The sequence below is a fragment of the Amphiura filiformis genome, chromosome 11, assembly GCF_039555335.1.
Source record: "Amphiura filiformis chromosome 11, Afil_fr2py, whole genome shotgun sequence".
Taxonomy (NCBI): domain Eukaryota; kingdom Metazoa; phylum Echinodermata; class Ophiuroidea; order Amphilepidida; family Amphiuridae; genus Amphiura; species Amphiura filiformis.
The window spans coordinates 51,192,044-51,211,795 of NC_092638.1; the positions used below are offsets into that span (position 1 = coordinate 51,192,044).

Sequence of the window (19,752 nt, forward strand, 5' to 3'; positions counted from 1 at the left end):
TCTAAAAATGGCACTAAGATATTAAATAATTATGCGCATCTCTAAGCCACAGTCCTTTAACCCCAATATGTTCATACATTCATTGAACTAAGATGTGATGGATAGAAAACCCGGGGTAGAAAAGCTCATACTCCCCAACTTAGGTCAAATTTGTATGATTGTTGAATGTTACTGAACTGATCATTTGGAAATGACTCCATTTTGTTTCGACGGTGTGTTTCACTATGGACCACAATGGTCTCATCTCAATGGCATAGTTCAGTTACCTCAATTAAGCAATAATAGGGTCAACTTTGCCCTCACGTTGCAGGGTATGAATTTTTGTACCCAATTTTTCAAAGGGCATTCAATGAATGTACAAATGTATTGGGGTTAAAGAACTGTGCCCTGATAGATGAACATGTTTGGATCCTAGCGTTTTACCAAATTCGCTTGCCTGGGTTAATTAACATAGTACACATGCAATAAGCATTATGAAAATAATATGATATAATGAAAAACATGTGGCTCGTAAATATATGCACTTGTGTGTGTTAAAGCTATACAGGATAAGGAGGCTTTTTTTTTTTCTTCTAATATCTTGCGGGACATGTACATTCTTAATTCAAATTGTTAAACCAAAAGGAATGTCAGGATTTCAGGTAAGTTCAAATAATAGGACTACCCGAAAAGCATCTTTTGGATTTCAAAGCTTGTAAAGTATGTAGTAATTTAATGGTTATTATTGCTATTATTGTCTTTCTTCTGTAAAGCGCATCGAGGCTTTTGCATAATGCGCTATATAAATTGCTTTTTATTATTTTATTATTATTTTGTTGTTATATATTATTTCATTATTATTATTTTGCATTAACATAATATAATCGGTTACACGCTCGATACATGCGTGTCGCGACTACGGTAGGCAAATAACTTTAATAAGGACGGCATCGTAAGCACCATTTATAATGGATCCGTCACATTTGTTTTGTTTGTAGTACCATTTGTATTATATTATTACACACTTGCACATACTTTGTTGTTCATTATTTTGGTGTTAATTTACTTTTGATTTCGTATACTGCCACACTTTCAAATTATGATGAATTAAAATTCATCATAATTTGATTTTGGTTTGGACGTTCTTAAATTATTGCACCGTGTTATTATTTTAGAGATGATATTGATATAGGTATCATGGTGCTTCCATTCATGTTTCACACATTTATTTGTATTTTGTTTCATTGTTTACTTATTGTTTTACTTTTTGTTTTGTTGTTTCATAACACCCTGGATTCTGCACATCAGCAATAAAACTACTAGCTAGAGGACTCTCAACGCTGCCTCCCTGGTGTGTGTTATTTCCGCGCCATTATTGTTTCAAAGATCCCTTTCCTTTTGTTTTATTTTGTCCGCGCCATTTCTGACAAAAATCGCGTCCGCGACAACAAGTAAGTTTACATAGCGCTTCGTGTATGCACATAAGCCTACTTTTTATTCTCAATATCGAATTGGATTGGATGTAAATCAAGGACTAAGAGAACAAGGACTCTGAGAAACAAAGACTAGCAAAGTCATGGCTGATCCAGGCAAAATTCAACATTCACGAAAAGAAGCTCATGACATAGCCATGTCATGTTCTGATGATGATACCAAACCACTCATAGAGTACTACAACAAAACTGCCGAAACGTACGACAAGGTTAGTGAGTTTGTTTAACGAAGCAATTTGGTGGGCTTGGTGAGAGGTTGCTTTCCCTAAAATCTTGGTCCGTCGTGTCAATACATCGCAGATCGCAATTTTCACGGTCCACCCTTATTATAAGGACTATGCTAATGATTTAAAGATTGACATGTAGAGAATAAAGCATACTTGATTGACAGAAAGTACTAAATTTGTACCTATTACGGTTTCGTGACACCTCTCTTGCAAATGTGACCAAGCCAGGGCGGCCCGGCTTGGTCACAAGCCGGGCCCCTGTGTTGTGTGCATACATGTAGTTAACAATAACTGCATGATAATTTTTCTCTAGCTCTTTCAGCCGATTCGGTTTTGTAAAAATTATTCCCCTATGTAATTGTCCGTGTAGATTTCGTCCTCGATAGTCATTTTGACATCAAATTCTACTTCCAGTTTCTTTTGGTAGGTATCTGTTTGTACGTATTTCCTAAGTATTTTCGTTCATATCCCAATTGAATTGCCCGACTTTATCAAGCCAATCTTCAGATTTTTTGTGCCGCTTGTTATTCACTGTGTAGAGATTTGAATTGGTCATAGTCAGCGAGGATTCTTTTGCTCAGAGATTAAGCTGTAATTAGACACTCTTTCCATTTCTTAGATTAGCGAAAGACCTGAACCAGCAAGACTTTAGCGTTATTATGGATTCATGTTTGCTTTTCCGCTGCTATAGTGAGCTGTAATAGCTGAAATGACACAATTGACACCATATACAGTCGTGCCTACCAATAATATAAAAAAATGCCTTGGTGCCTCATGTACCATTATAAAATGTATAATCTGAGGTAATTATTGCCACTATTAATCATATCGCTTAAAAGATTAGAGATTCATAGTCTGCGAAATGAAAACACCAAAAAGAAACTTCACTCAATATATCAATATAAATAGCGCACTGTCCGCAAATTATTTTTTAATGGTGATTTTGGCGGCCATTTTGAATTTTTACCAATATCTAACCTAAATATTCATTTGGCCATTATAGTAATGGTAGATTTGGAATTAGCAGCCTCAAAAACATATAGGAAGACATAATACGTGGTGCGTTTTGCCTAAAACTATACTAATAGTGGTAAAATCCCTAAAAAAACACATATTTTGGCGGCCATTTTGAATTTTCACCAAAACCCGACCTTATGACTTCATCTGGTGAATTTTGTTTTGACAGATTCTTTTTCATGATGAAATTTGGCCATAGAAAAACTGCTTCCTGAAAAAATATGGGTCAGTGCTCACCCCTATTAGTACACCCTTGGGCATTACAATCATGAAAGTAGAAATGCGCGAAAAATCAAGGGCGTCCCTGTGTAGCATTATAACATACCATTTGAAATTGGGGTTGGAAGATACCTTCCCCTAAATAACAGCTAATAACAGTATTGCGAACCTTTAGCATCCATGGTTCGATGTAGAAAGTCTTTCCTATTCATAGGAAATATTGCAATTACACACCTTATTGCCTTTTAACAATAACCAATGACACTAGCACGTAATTCCAGTCAAGCACCAATCTTTAATCCTATTGTTGAAGAGGATAATAAGCTTATACTTATGTATAGCATTAGTAAAAAGCTTAAGTCTTTGTTTGCTTTGGCTAAATCCTGTTCAAGTGGTGGGCTAACCAACAATTGACAATGAGAGGACTTTCCTGAACCTCGTTCAGTTGGGGATGATTTGAAGTGACCGCCAATTATGACCATTTGATATTTAATACCAGCAATGTGGAAAAAAAGAAAAAGTGCCAAAATAATGTACCCTTTTACGGAAGGAGTAAAGTTTAAAAAGTTATAACTCCGCTTCTGCAGTACGAATGTCAGCGGCGAATGTCAGGTTATTATTTCCCAGTCTTTAAAAAAATGCAGGCAGAGGTGGGAATCGATCTCGGTACCTCCCGGTTAAAAAGCACTGTGCAAAACCACTAAGCCAACTAAAAATCTGTTGTGAGATGCTTGACATTAATCTTTGATATTGCTTAATGGAACAAATCGCGGAATTAAATTAGTAATAAAAGAAGTATATAGATTCTTATTTAGCGGTCAAATTGGATAAAAGGGGAAATATTTGTCCCTGCTCTAAAGAAAATATAGGTTAGAAAATTATCAAATAAATTTAAATTAAAAATTGAGATTTTATATTTCTTTCTTTCACGAGGCGGCATTATCACAGACAAACACTGTATAAGCTAAAAACTCGACACTAATCACTACATGCTGTCATAGCTCAATGGTAGAGCATCAGACTGCTAATGTTAATATCGTTGGTTCGAGTCCTCCTGACAGCAATGGTTATATTTATTATTTTAATGCTACGCTACAATTTGTTCAATTTTTTTCGTTTATTTATTTATTTATTTATTTATTTATTTATTTATTTATTTATTTATTTATTTATTTATTTATTTATTTATGTATTTTTGTTTATTTATGTAAATAATTTGATATATCTGAAAGAGGTATTTGAGCAATTGAAATTGTGATTTTATAATCCTATGGGATCATTTTGAACCCCCACCCCTCCCAAATTGCCAAACGCACAACACCTATGATTTTGCATCATACATGTCATCATCATTTTTTTTAAAAAACATTCTATGTATACCTGACGCCGGCAACTAGACTACTATACAAAAAATAGTATCACATCTTTCCTGCTCAATCAATATATTATAATACTTGCAAATAGATCATAGTTTACTAATCTAATCCTGTAATATAGACCTGTTATATCACCTGTAATATAGGTGATCATTGTTTATGGTTTGTTATTGTAGAGATTAGTGTCCGATGTAATGTAAATGAAGCATATTGATATGCAGGAAGAATCGATCAGGGCGCTATCTATTAGGGAAAGATAAACACTATTCAAAATATCAATAGACAAGAAGAAAGGGATGTAGAGATTTGTAATTGAGTCATGCATGATTTAACAGAAGGTTCTTTCCAAAACCCAAACGCAATGCGGTATTATGGCTTTAATAGCTGTTACCCACACGATTTTCAGTACACAAACTTCCTGAACGCATCGCGAATTTTCCAAAATTGAAAGCTATGATAGAACTAGTCTATCATGAGCCGCCGGGCACTCTATGTGGCCCGCCTAATATGTACGTCACTGCATTTATTGTTATTAATTTAATATAATGTTATACTTTTCTTCTGTAGTATTTAGATGTTACTGGCAAAGACATTGGCGCACTTGAATATTCAAAAGTGATTGAGAAACATCAACCAAACAAGGACGTGCGTATATTAGATGCAGCAGCGGGAACAGGAATCCTCGGCCAAAAGGTTGGTTTAACATTTACGTACCATGCGCACACCAACATCCACGTACCCCAAGTACCCATACCTCACACATCCCACCCACCCACACAACATACATGCTTGCGCTCACACATCCCCCGCCCACCACCCACACAACACACACACACAACCACCAGCCTACTCCCCCACACAAAAACAAAATCAGCTGTAAGGGACCGTTCACAAACACTTGTAAATACCCAGTGTGCTGATAAGAACATTATCTGCAAATTTAAGAGTTGCAGCTAGTATTGTGTCTTGCCATTTTTTACTCACGGACCCTCTTTCTATATTTTTTTAATCATTTTAGCTTAAACGTCTTGGCTATACAAATATTGATGCAATGGAACCTGCCATAGGTATGCTGAAGCAAGCTCAAACAAAAGGTATCTATTGTGATTATATATGCGACATGATACGACCGGATGAAAAAACCCAGGTACCTGACGGTAAGTTGCACGGCACATTCTTAGACAGAAAGGTACCAAAACGGTTCTAAAGTGTCCTCCTGGGAGAATTCTCACACTTGACCTCACAAATGATTCCTGAAAATGCACGAACCCTTAAGGCCCTTTAGAGAACCATTGCAGATTCAGCAGCCTCCGAGTGAACAAAGATACTTTTATGGTTCCTTAATATACGATTTCGGTCAAATTTTAATTTAGTTATTATTTGCCAACAGCTGTACGTTTTCTGGTCAGGTAAAATGATAGAAAACTCACTTACTACGGTATCTTAGCCACTTAAAGGTAGAATTAGGGAAGACACATTCGACCACACCCGAATTTGAGATTCCTTAATATTTATAAATAGTTGAACACTAAGATGTATTCTTTTACTTGAAACTGATAAAATACAACTTTTTAATATTTTCTCAACTTCTTTCCTGATTTAAAATCATTATTTCACTCTTTCCAACTCAAAAAAGTCACATGGCTTTCTGTTGAACCACTATAGCAGGCTATGTTAATCACATCAACGATAATCAACGATAAAGGTACTAAAATCTGAATATTGATGAATGGGCCTTTAAGGGGATGTACCCGGGCGTTGGATGATTTGATTAAAAAAAGTTTTGCTTAGAATGTAATGCTTATTGTAATCAAATGGAGATTTTTACGTTTAATATAACAATGTGAATGTGATATATTAGATACAATTTTTTTTTTCAGATACATACGACGTGGTATGTGTGCTGGGCGGTGTCACCTTTGCATGCATTACACCCGATTCATTTCCAGAACTTATAAGAATCACCAAAAAGGGTAAGAAAACCATAAAATGTTCAATTTGTTTTGTTGTTGTTTTTTCAATTTTGTTTTCATCAAATAAATTCATAAGACCAATCGTATTATCTGGCCCCGGGTGGGCACAATTCAAACAAGCTTGCCAAAAAATGCTTGTCTCCTTCTCGCCCTGCAAAAATATCCTCACCCCCTCCCCTTGCACATGCTAATTTTAGGGAACCCAATGTGCAAACTTTAAATGATCTACATGTTAAATGTGAGCTTTAAAGTTTGCACATTGGGTTCCCTAAAATGTGCATGTGCAAGGGGAGGGGGTGAGGATATTTTTGAAGGGCGAGAAAGGGGACAAGTTTCCCTCTTTCTGACCTGGCAAAATTGCTTCCCACCCCTTTTTATGTTAAATTGCTTGCCTCCTTTTTTGCTCTAACAAAGATAATTGTTACAGATAATTACTGCACACCCCTTGTCATCCATCACTAGGATCCATAACATGATCATCTATCAGGGGCACAGTTCTTAACCCCCCTCCCCATACATTTGTACATTCATTGAATGACCTTAAAAGATGTAGGTACAAAAACTCACACTCTGCAACTTGAGGTCAAATTTTGTACTATGATTATGTAATTGATGTTATTGGACTATGCCATTGGGATGAGCCTATTGTGGTCCATAGTGCATGGCATACTGTTTTGATTTTGTTTGGTTTTGTTTTTTTCTTTGCAGGCGGACTATTCACTTTCTGTATGCCCGAATATACGACTAAAACACAAACGATCGACCCCAAATTTCTGCAAGACAATGTGGAGGCAGATTTACAGGCTCTTGTAGCAGAAGGACTCTGTTCAAAGTGGAGCAAAGAACCTGTGACGTTTTACGATGCAAGCCAGGAACACGGAAAAGAAAAAGGAGATGTATATATTCTTATAGTTGCTTAGATTGTGGAGATGTGGTTTATTATGTAGCTCAGCCTTTGGACTGAAACTTTCGTGCGGGGGTGTGTATGGTCAGGGGCGTAGCCAGCTTTCTTAGTCAAGGGGCAAAATAAAATTTCGGGGAGAAAGACAACAAATATTTCCTGTTTGCAACACTTTGACTCAGTATTATCGGTGGGCTGTTATAAATAATACCAATAAACAAATAAACAAGTTTAGCGTCCCCGCTCACCTCCTTTTTTGGAGATGTTTAACATGTCTTTTTATTTTGTAAATTTTTATTTATAACTTCTTCTCAAAGATGTTTGAGAAGTTGAAATTTTGTATACAGCTTTGCAAATGTATAAGACATATTTCAGAAGAGTTTGTGATCACAGGAGGGGGCTACCTTCCAAAACAACAAAATAAAAAGCGCCTCCTGCTCATTTTAGGATATCATTCACAACGCCAAATACACAAAATAAGGCGTTAAATATGGGTATTTAGAGCAGTTTCGCAAAAAAATTCCCTCCCCTTCCTTTTTTCAAAACACCAGGATGCTAAACATGATTTTATTTTTACTGAGCCTTAGACAGATTTTACTTCAGTCTTCACCTTTTCTTTTTCATTTGCCTTCCAGATTTTCTCTTTCATGTTTTGTCAGAGGACACTTTTTTCTTTCATTTGTCAGCCCCCCCCCTTATATTTACTACAAGCGGGGATACAAACAAGAAATCTCACATTCCAACGACCTTCATAAGGCAGTTGTTGGCCAAAGTTGGAATATGTTTAATGACAAACTTCATTTTACCAGAAATAGGCTGTAAAAATGGAGAAATGTGGCTCTTAAAACAGCGTGAGTTCATTGAACAAAGAAACAACGCAGTTGTTTTTGCACCGTAAGTTTATAACATTTGACCCCAGAGGAGCCATTCAAGTAATTATAAGTACGTACAACTTTTAAGCGCCATATTTTAAAGCTCCTCCCATAAAATTGGTATATTGCAAGTGTATTTCAGCTGTGATGAATGCCAATTGCTGGCGAAGTTTAGAGGAAATATCACCTCAAACCCCTATAAATTTGATAATAACAGAACAATGTTGCATAATGTCCAAAATTGTGTCCCCCACAAAGCTCAATTCCAGCCTTCCTAAATCCGTCATTTTAGGCAAATTCGCTACATTATGAGCACCATAATGTAGACTTATGAAAAGCACATTTTCTATTAAACAATTATTTTACACCATCTCCCGACACACCCCAATTGATATTTAGCCCTTGCAGTTGATGCAGACCAAAAATCATTCCATATTTCATGTCAAATCTGTATTATATAACATGTATAAAGGGTATAAAACTAAAAAACCACTACAACAACATTTTTAAAATGTTCAGTGGCTCCGGAACCGGGTGTGGGAAGTTTGTATTCTGAATACGAGGAATGTCCTTCTGATATCAAATAATTTTGAAATTTGAAATTGGTGACATAATACAAATTTTATTGTAAATTATTAAAAATTGATATTTTTTTATTATTCATATTTAACAGTCCTCGAAGTAAAATTTATAAATCTAATGATATGTGCTTAAAGTGTATGTAGCTGGGATGAAAAGCCGACGATGAATTGAAAATTTCGGATTTTTTCCCCCAAAACACCAAAAAAAAATTAGTCTTTTGGGATAAAAAAAAAACGTATATCTTCAATATAAATGGTCAACATTTCAAATTGATCGTCGGCTTTTCATCCCAGCTACTACATACATTTTAAGAACATATCATCAGATTTAGAAAGTTTACTTCGAGGACTGTTAAATATCAAAAATGTAAAAATATCAAATTTGGATAATTTGTCATAAAATTTGTATTATATCGCGAATTTCAAAAAAAAAATTTGATATCAGAAGGACATTCCTCATATTCAGAATTCAATTCAAAATGTCTGATGTACTCTCATGTCCCACAAAAAATACTGTCGAAACGTTCATGCCAGAGCCCTTAAACAAATTGAAGTTGTTGTTGTTGTTGAAATATTTTGCAATAAAATAATACAAGATTGAATTGAATTTAAATAATATATTTAAATTTAGTCTAACAAATAGCTAACAAATACCATAACTCATGTTCCATATGATATCTTCAGTGATTTGCTCATCCGGAGGACTGTAAAATAAGTTTTAATAACTATTTAAAAAGCTTTAAAAAGGGGGAAATGTTCAGTGAATTTGAACACATTAAAATGCCAGGAAAAAGGATCACTAGTTGATAACAAAATGTTTACAGCTTTACCGGGAGCTTTACACTAACTCGGACATAATATATCAGAGATTATAGTCTCTAAAAACGTTGACCTTCAGCCCAAACATCGGGCCAAACACTACCAAACAAAAGGATCACACCAGGGTTTTGTCTATAAAGCAAACTATTCTATTATTAAATAACTTACGCATGGTAAGATATTACTGACCAAACGGCTGAAATGACCGAAATTAATTTACTGTAAGAAAACAATACTGTTCAGATATACAATTCCCGGACACTATCGCTAGGATCCACAGCATGCTCATCTATCAGGGTCACAGTTCTTAAACCACAATACATTTGTACATACATTGAATGACCTTTGAAAATGTAGGTACAAAAACTCATACTCTGCAACTTGAGGTCAAATTGTGCACTATGATTATGTAATTGAGGTTATTGGATTATGCTATTGGATAAGGCTAATGTGGTCCATAGTGTATTCATGGTCCATTTATGGTCAACAGCAGAATTACTACACAAGAAAAGGCAAAAAGAAAAGAAAACGCACAGAAGTATTTTATTCGCAGGGCCATACGGATTTTGGATTTAAAAAAGTTTGGAAAGAAGACCGAAAGAAGGTTCATGGATCATACACATGGATCATACACATGAAACACATAATAAAGTTTTTGATCTTATTTGTATGTATTTAAAAAAAGAGTGAAAAGGTTTAATACTTATGATGAACAAGAAAACGTGTAAAATACAATTTATATAGTCACATGGCGCAAGTGCCATTGTGAACAATTGATTATAATTTCCATCCAGGTGGACGAATATTGGCCTCTGTTTTGTTAATTAATCAGACATTATGATAATTTTCCGCTGTACTTCACATTTGAACTGATGATTCTGCTTCACAAAGCAGGCAACTCCACTGCGCAAGTAAGTTTATTAAAGCGCTGCATGTATGTACAAAAGTCTATTTTTATTATCAATATCGAATTGGATTGGATGTAAATCCAAGCAAATTGTAAAACAAACTGACTCTGGGAAAACAAGGATCTTAGCAAAGTCATGGCTGTTCAAGACGGAATTCAATTTTCACGAAAGGAAAGTTATGACATAGCTATATCATGTTCTGACGACGATACCAAACCAGTTATAGAGTACTACAACAAAACTGCAGAAACTTACGATAAGGTAAGTGATGAGCTGAGTTTGTTCTTGTTGTTTGAGAAATCGGGTTCAGGTGGCATCGATACATCGCAGGTCGCAATTTTCATGATTTCAAATTTTGCCGTAAAGCCATGAAATTCTGAGATATATTTTGAAGGAAATTTATTGAATTCAATACTCGCATTATTTAGATAAACAATATTGATTGATATTTGTACTTCCAAATGTGGTAAATTAACCACAATTTTATGCTGTGTACATTACATCTTGATTCAAAATTAAGTTTTTAAAAATCTAAAAAACATAAAGAAAAGAAAAGCACCGCATTCGTTCGTGAAACTGCCATGACTTTGAGACATAAGTTTGTTTGTTTAGCCTACGTGTTGGGATGAATTTAAATTTTTAACCTCGTGAACGGGACCAAAACAGTTTTCAACTTCTCAGTGGAGGAGCTAAAAGAGTTTTGCAAAACATAAAAATTATATGCAATGCCGTACAATGACGCAAGTAACATGACTATATCTTGGTGTAGATTATTCATCCAGTAGTTCAAAACATTATTTTGTAAATTAAATCTAATACTGGAACTAAAAATTTTGCCACTCACTTTGCTACGTTGCGTCCGAAAGCATCGGACTTCGTCAGGCATCTGATTGAAGATGTTGTGATGACGTCAGATGTTGTGACGTCAGACGGCGAGGAATGTCTCGTAACGCCGGGTCCCATGCACGTGACAACTGGAAGCGGAGTCCCCCTTTTCTGTTAATGGCGGGCTCCTCCACTCTCTCCCATATGGATTCTCTGACTCCTCGCTCAAACCACGTCTCCTCCTTATCTAGAATAACCACTTCCTCAGGGTTGAAGAAATGTTCAGTTTTCTTGTTGCAGTGGTTGTAAACCGCCTGTGTTGGTTTAATCGCGCTCGTAGAGATTGTTTTGTCTCGCCTACATAGGAGTCACCACAGTCCGGGGCAGCACAGGTAATGCCATAAACTAGATTGCACTGCCGTCTGACGTCTTCCTCGCCGTCTTGACGTCACAACATCTGACGTCATCACAACATCTTCAATCAGATGCCTGACGAAGTCCGATGCTTTCGGACGCAACGTAGCAAAGTGAGTTGCAAAAATTTTAGTTCCAGTATTAGATTTAATTTACAAAATAATAACATGACTATAGGTAACTGAGGCAAATAGTCAATTAGTGTAAAGTAATTGCACATTTTTGTGCGCTTCACGCCCTTTTGTCACAATTGGTGTTTTTCGGAAAGGATGACCGAGAGTGAGAACAAATTGTAATTTTGCTCCCTGTGGATACTTGACCCAGTATGTCACTGAATGTAAGCGTTGTATGTACAAATCCACTTATATTGAGAAATTAAAACAAAAGAATGTTTTGAGATACTGGCCTCCTGGATTGGCCTATTGTGAGCTTTTTAGTTTTGCGCTTCGCGGGGGAAGACTTAGGGGAAAACCCCTCTACATCCACCCTTTGTCACTACTATACGGTGACAGCCAAAATATCGTCAAATTTGTTTTATGTTCTGACACCAGAACGAAATTACGCCACATGACCTATATGAAAGAACGCAAAATCTGAATCAACAGAAAACAGAAAAATGTTTTTTCATGGATAACAAGTTAACAACTGAAATATAATGATGAAAGAGGATGCTAGAATCACAAAAATACTTTTTTATCCGGTCTGTTTTTTTATAAGAAGTAACGTACAGAAGAATGTTTTAGCCATATCATTAATTTTGCTGATGAGGACACCCTCAATATTTTTCAAAATTCCGTTTTTTACACGATTGTACTTAGTAAACTAACATATCCTGAAAAATCAAGACTTTAGGTGCTATAGTTTTCGAGATTTTGAGATTTTGAAATTCGAGATTTTGAATAAACCGCAGGAATCGTTGTTTTATTATTACGATGGAAATTTTAGTCGTACGCGTACATGATGTGCATAACACAGTACGTATATGGCGTGCGGATAGTCGTGACATATCAAAAGAGCCGACACGACCCACGTTCGAATGAGTGGCTCGCATTGGCGACATATGCGCTGGTATTAAATAGCGATTTTTTTTGTATTGCCTCATCTGCTTGGGCCCAACTTAAAAGAGGACATATCTGATTGGGATTGAGAGGTAAAAAGCAAAGAAGAAAAAAAAGATCAGGCTGCGAGGTAGTCTAGCCTCTTATGTACGTCACTGTATTTATTGTTATTTATTGAATATTATTTTATACTTTCTTCTGAAGTATATCGATGCTACTGGCAAGGAAATTGGCGCACTTGAATATTCAAAAGTGATTGAGAAACATCAACCAAAGAAGGACGTTCGTATATTAGATGCAGCAGCGGGAACAGGAATCCTCGGCCAAAAGGTTGATTTAACATCTACACCCACCAAATATCTACGTAACCAAGTCCCCATACCTCACACATCCCACCCCGCCTACACAACATACACGCTTGCGCCCCCAGACGCACCCCCCCTGTTTTCACCCACACACAAACAAAATTAGATGTAACTTTAGATTTAATGCTCCCATTTTGTTGAAAGATATGCCAAATTATTCGTCTTTTTACAGGTAAGGATTTCAAAAAACAGTTTGTGCTATGACCTATCGTTATTCTAGGGTTATTCTATAAAAAAAAAATCTAATTTTCAGGTATAAAATCTGACGATTTTGGTTGTTATGTGCAATAGAAGTCAAAGATCAACTGTGGCCCAAGTGCAGCCAATATACTTTGACCCTTTTTACCCTCTATCTCAATAGGTTAACACGTACGGTAGATAGGCAAAACTATTCTTTTTCTGACACCTTTAAGCTAAATGAACAGTTTGCCACCATTTTCCAAAATCGGATCAAGTTGTAATTATTGTTAGCCCTGTTCAACCAAAAACGTGAGATTTTATCTAAAAACGAGAGTTCATAGAATAATTTGGTATATCTCTTAACCAGATTGGGGCATTTCCAATTTGCCATTTCTGTAAATCCCATTAGCCTTTGCGAGTATACCTGAGATGTCGTTATTTGACGTCACAGCTACTTGCAATGCGCAGTAACGATGCTCGATAAACGATCGGCGCAGATCGGCGTTACGTCAAATGACGACATCTCAGGTTTACAGCTGTTTACGCGCAAGGGCTATGGGATTTACCGAAAAGATCAATTGTTTATCCCTGTATGACCTTTAGTGACCTCTAGCGGTCACCAGGGGTCAAATGAAAATCTTAAAATGAACTTTGGGCCTTGTACTTCATGTGTAGAAAATTCTATGCTTTTAAATAGCAGCTACCACGATTACAAAATTATCCAGTGTGTTGATTAGGACATTATAACATATAAAACAAGAGTTGAAGTATTATATTGTGTCAATATTGCCCCTTTTTACTCACGCACGTACTCTCTCTATATATATATTCTTAATAATAATTTTAGCTTAAACGTCTTGGCTACACAAATATCGATGCAATGGATCCTGCCATAGGAATGCTAAAGCAAGCTCAATCAAAGGGTATCTACAGTGATTATATATGCGACATGATACGACCGGATGAAAACACCCAAGTATCTGCCGGTAAGTTTCACGTCACATTCTTGGAAAGAAAGGTGCCAAAAGGGTTTTAACGTGTCCTCCTGGGAGAGAGAACCTTTATACTTGAACCCTCAAAGTGTTCCTGATAATGAAAAAAAACATTTAGACAACCATTCCAGATTATTCAGCCTCTTTAGTAAAGAAACAAAATGTTCCTTAGAGTTATAAAGATACTTTTATTGTTCCATTTAAAGCCTTAATGATAAACGATTTCGGCCAAATTTTAATTTGGTTATTATTTGCCAAATATTATAATCAACAACTGTCAGCAGTGGTGTAGCCAGGGGACAAATGGGGAAGGGGGAAGCTGCCCTCTGTGAGAAGTCTTCCCCTTGCCGGCTGGCCTGATATTTATGATTTTAGGCCTTTTGTATTGTTTGCCCATTTTTGGCCAGTTTCGTCAAACTTTGACCCTCTTACAAGTTGTCTTGTCCCCCTTTGCCCCCCCCCCCTCTGAAACAGTGCTGGCTACGTCACTGGCTGTCAGGAAAAATTTTCATTTTAAGTCAAAATAATAAGGTTGAGTGAAAGAAATCTCACTTACTATCTTAGTCACTTAATCCGGTACCGGTGTCGTCATACCATATACCATATAAATGAAAATTAATGAGCTTTAAATGACCCGCTGTAACCTGGCTATGGTTCCGGTGACGTCATACCCACTGGAATAGTGCATTGAGGGGAAAAAGGTCAATATGCAAATGTACGAATCGGCATAAAATACTCATATATATAACTTGAGTTTGAACATAACGGAAAGCTGTACTGCTTTATCTAATAAGATATAGGCTAAATCAGGGGTGCACTTCCCTGGCTAAATCAAACGGTAGTGAAGAAGTCTTGAAGATATTGTCTGTGACCATGGAGTCATCTTCTGATCTAAGACCAGCCGCAGGTCTGACCAGAGTGTTTCATTTGGTGTGTGCCTCGTACGCTAGGAACTGCCCTTACCAAGTGTCTGAGTTACGTTGATGGAATTCAAATAATGAACGAGCCTTGCGTAAGCGCATATCTCTATGGTCCTGCTGAAGGGAGGACGCCAAATCCGGATTTTGTCAAGTTCAAAGACCGTGCTTCTTCAAACCATCAAGTGACATTTGAACACGCCTTTGATGATAGCAAGTGTACCTATGGATGGATAAGACAACAACTGGAGGCTGATTACCCTGGCAAGAAAGTGTTATTGGTCAGAGATCATGCCCTTTACTTGGATGAAAGGTATGACACCATTCCAATTGGATTTCGACACGCTTTTCTGATTCGACATCCGTATAAAGTGTTGCCCTCATGGAAGCATGTAGTCACCAAAATGCACAATATGGATAACGATACAACGAATTGGAATGATCTACAGAAAGAAAGAGGTATACCGAATGGCTACGAGATGCAGTTTAAACTTCTCAAGTATGTACAGGAACATCTTGATCCTATTCCTAACCCTGTCATCATAGACGCTGATGACCTTCAGGGTAATCCATCTTCAATATTGAGTCAATTCTGTCAGGCTGTTGGAATACCGTATAGTGAGAGTCTATTAGAATGGCCGGAGGATCGCGACATCATGAAAACATGGATTAGTTCTCGTATTGTTCTACAAGGGAGTCTTTTGGAGAATGAATGGGGTTACTATAATAAAGCCATGAACAGCAGCAGGTTTCTTCCAGTCACAGCAACGCCCAAACGTAGCGAATTGTCGCAAGATATTCAGGAAGCTGCCGATTACTCTATGCCCTTCTCCCCATGACAAAATGTACCAAATGCGTCTAAAACCGATATTGCCACTATAAATATAGATGCGCATTAAAGAACTTTAAAATAAAAGAAGGAGTTCGAACATTGACAATTGATTTTTGCAGCAATATACTCAATTAAATGGATCTCTTGGAGCATCATGACGCTCAAGTCAAGATGAACTTGTTTGCTACAAAATGGAGAACGTTTATATGAGACATATTTTTTGGAAAAAAAAATGTCTGCCCTGAAAAATAAGACGTATATAAAGGTGACTAATTGATTGGGGGTTCGACAACCGGGCATGGAATTTTGTAAAGACTATTCTTCCGATGTCAAAAATGGTTTCAAACAGTATCGAATTGTGATATTCAACAGTGTACTTCGGTTTATTTTTTTTATAAATACGCACGGGACCCATGGGCACGATATACCAAGACAAGCAAGCGTGACCAAATCCTCATGCATTGACCACTATACAGAAAGGGATAGGAACTTTGTAGATAAATATCATCAAATTTAAGTATTAATTGAATTGCAAAATTATTACACATTTTGCAATTCCGAATTGGTAATATGTTATCAAAAACAACATTTTGAAAGTATTTGACGACGGAAAAAAATATTCAACGGCGGAAACATTTACAATATAATCACAAAGTTGAACTAAGTATAATATTTTGCTGCACAGCAGTCTCATGTTGTTCCGCCTTTGCATTCAAATGTATAGGAAGACCACTCGCTATGTAGAAGGTCACTTCGAGACTTACTGTCCATAAGCTGTTATGGCACCGCGGTGGTGGTCACGTGCGTATTTATAAAAGCGCATTTATAAATATAAGCGAAGTACACTGTTCAATGTCCGCTGAATGGTGTAAGGTCGAAAAGTTATGGGATTTGATGCCTTTTGCGTTACACCAAGCTTTTGCGTACAGAGGGCCGTTTTTGTAAAATAGTGACTGACGTTATTTTAAACAATAAAACAAATATATTTTTGTGATCCATCAAACACACTCTCGCCTTGTTTCGTATGAAGCATCGGGAAGTATTCAATGGTATTTGACTAAAACCGAACAGAAAACAAACCTTTATATTAATTCTAAATTTAGCCTTTAAAAGGTGGTATTTGCGGTATTTTGGAAATGGCTGTTTAGCATGTTTTAAACAGATTGAGTAGAGCAAAGTATGAAAGTACACCGATAAATATGCCTTTTGTTTGAAGCAAATTGGTTTTTAAAATATGTCAATTTACATTTTCTTTCTATCTTATTAATTTTATCAATAATCAATTAAGTTAATGAGCGAAAATGACTAAAAAGGCTCATTAATTATGTAATTTTTGCCAATATTTTGCTAAAAATCCATACATAAATGTTCAGGGTACTTTTATTTGGTATACTTTTGCCTTGAAACTTGGTCAAAATGTTTCTAATAATTATGTTCTAAGGTGTTATATAGTCTAGTCACGATCTAATTTGCACAATTAGCATTTTTATGGAAATTAGCTCATTAATTATGCAATTGTGCAAATTAGAGGACGGTTAGACATAATAATACATTAGAACATTAGGAACGCTTTGGCCATTTTCAAAGGGAAAAAATGTGGAACGTTATTGTGGATATTACCTACCTACCTACATTATTTCTCAACTTTCTGTCAATCGCTATCCCACTTCAACAGTGTACTTCGGTTATATTAATAAATGCGCTTTAATAAAATAAGCACGTGACCCATGGGCACGACATACCAAGACCAACAAGCGTGACCAAATCCTCATGCATTGACCACTATACAGAAAAGGATAGGAACTCTGTAGATAAATATCATCAAATTTAAGTATTAATTGAATAGCAAAATTATTACACACATTGCAATTCCGATTTTGTAATAATGTTATCAAAAACAACATTTTGAAAGTATTTGACGACGGAAAAAATATTCAATGACGGAAACGTTTACAATATATTCACAAAGTTTAACAATATAGATAATTTTGCTGCACAGCAGTCTCATATTGTTCTGCCTTTGCATTCAAATGTATAGAAAGACCACTCGCTATGTATAAGGTCACTTCGAGACTTCTTGTCTATAAGTTGTTATGGCAACGCGGAGGTGGTCACGTGCGTATTTATAAAAGCACATTTATAAATATAACCGAAGTACACTGTTCAATTTCTCTCCAAATCGAAGGAAAGACAGGGTTTTTCGCTATCGGTAGGCCTACGTCCTATATTCTAGGCCTACAAGTTTGTTTATTACAGTGGCGTAACTAGGGGGAACATGCCCGGGGCGCTACCACTAGGGGGCGCCAAATCGGATTCACATAAAAATATTGAACCTACCTTTTGGCATGCATGAGCATGATTGCAATTTCATAATGTCTTATTATTAAAATACACCCCGCGTCTAAGATATTCTCGGTGGAGGGGGGTAGGGGCGCCAATTTTTGTTTCTTGCCCCGGGCGCTACCAACCCTAATACGCCACTAGTTTATTAGCCCAATGATGCGGACGTGGGTGACGTCACTTTATTGGATGCAATGACTCGCTGACTGATTTGAATGATTAGCTGACTGCAGTAATTGGTTTGTTTGTTTTTCCATTACGGCAATCAGTCCAATAAAATTTACTTTTAAAGAGTACTTTAAATAATCTTAATCGGACGTTCCATTCCAGAGATATGGCTTTCGAGTGTCACGGTTTTATTTAGGGCTGCTAGAACATTTTAAAAAGTTAAAATATTTTATAAATATAATAATAATAATAATAATAATAATAATAATAATAATAATAATAATAATAATAATAATAATAATAATAAGCAACATTTATTAAGCGCCTTTTCATATACAAAGCGCTTTACAATACAATACATCATAAAATCAACAAAAATAGCATTACATATGGCAAGAAAAAAAAAAAAAAAAAAACCCAACAATTTAGCAAGAAATACGATAAAAAGTTAAAATACTTAGTGAGACCAGCTCATTATTTAAAAGAGCAGGAAATTAGGCAATTTTAAAACAGCTCAATATGGAACTCCAGCTATGTGGCTGGAGGGCCTAACATGTACATGTATTATGAAAGCCTCATAGGCAGCATGATATACATAACAATTACATAAAATACATATTAGCGAGACCAGCTCAATTTTGAAGAACATTAGCAATCGACATGCAATATTGTTTTACAAAAACATAGCAAATTACACAAGCAAAATACATCAAAAACACACAATAATTGATTAAAGCAGAGGAGCATGCTGCATGAACAAATGTTATAAAAGATGCCAGTCCGGCATTGCAGTTCATGGATAAAAACAAACAAAATAAATAGACGGAGAAATAAAGTTTAATCTATGTGGTAAATTAAACATGAGCAAGGTTTTTAAGTCAAGTCAACACATACATAAATGACAGCCAGTGAAAAAATTTCACTGACTATCCAGGATTTGAACCTGGGACGGGTATTGAACTGAAGGCCTATAGATAATAACATCACTGCTCTTCTCCATCTGACTTATTAGCTCAGTTGGTAGAGCATCGGTCCGGTGATCCGAAGGTCCCAGGTTCAAATCCTGGATAGTCAGTGAAATTTTTTCACTGGCTGTCATTTATGTATGTGTTGACTTGACTTAAAAACCTTGCTCAAACAAAATAAATATAAAAGCTCCACAAAACACAAATATACGGGGCATGAATAAAGCGGTGGTATCAACCGGGGAATAAATAGGTCTTAAGACCCTTCCTAAAAGCAAGGACAGAGGAGGAATGACGAAGGGAAGCAGGTATGGAGTTCCATAGTCGGGGG

The 19,752-nt window shown here is 36.2% G+C and overlaps 1 protein-coding gene and 2 non-coding genes across 3 annotated transcripts; all 3 read left to right on the forward strand.

Moving 5' to 3' along the window:
• The first annotated feature begins 363 nt into the window (after positions 1-363).
• Positions 364-8,006, forward strand: LOC140164039 (methyltransferase-like protein 27). Its single transcript, XM_072187308.1, has 6 exons — positions 364-641; positions 1,288-1,681; positions 4,879-5,004; positions 5,330-5,468; positions 6,192-6,284; positions 6,993-8,006. Exons 2-6 carry the CDS (start codon positions 1,556-1,558, stop codon positions 7,202-7,204), a joined length of 696 nt encoding a protein of 231 aa, XP_072043409.1. The 5' UTR covers positions 364-641; positions 1,288-1,555; the 3' UTR covers positions 7,205-8,006.
• Positions 3,927-3,998, forward strand: Trnas-gcu (transfer RNA serine (anticodon GCU)). Its single transcript has one exon. It is a non-coding gene; the product is annotated as a tRNA-Ser (tRNA).
• Positions 8,007-19,457: 11,451 nt separating the features above from the next.
• Positions 19,458-19,531, forward strand: Trnat-ggu (transfer RNA threonine (anticodon GGU)). The gene has a single exon. It is a non-coding gene; the product is annotated as a tRNA-Thr (tRNA).
• The last annotated feature ends 221 nt before the right edge of the window (positions 19,532-19,752 follow it).

Excerpts from the sequence above, each read along its gene's own strand:
- LOC140164039 (XM_072187308.1), top strand. The coding sequence starts at position 1,556 with ATGGCTGATCCAGGCAAAATTCAACATTCACGAAAAGAAGCTCATGAC. Across the intron at positions 1,682-4,878 it reads CTGCCGAAACGTACGACAAG|TATTTAGATGTTACTGGCAA; the intron begins GTTAGTGAGTTT and ends TTTCTTCTGTAG. Across the intron at positions 5,005-5,329 it reads CAGGAATCCTCGGCCAAAAG|CTTAAACGTCTTGGCTATAC; the intron begins GTTGGTTTAACA and ends TAATCATTTTAG.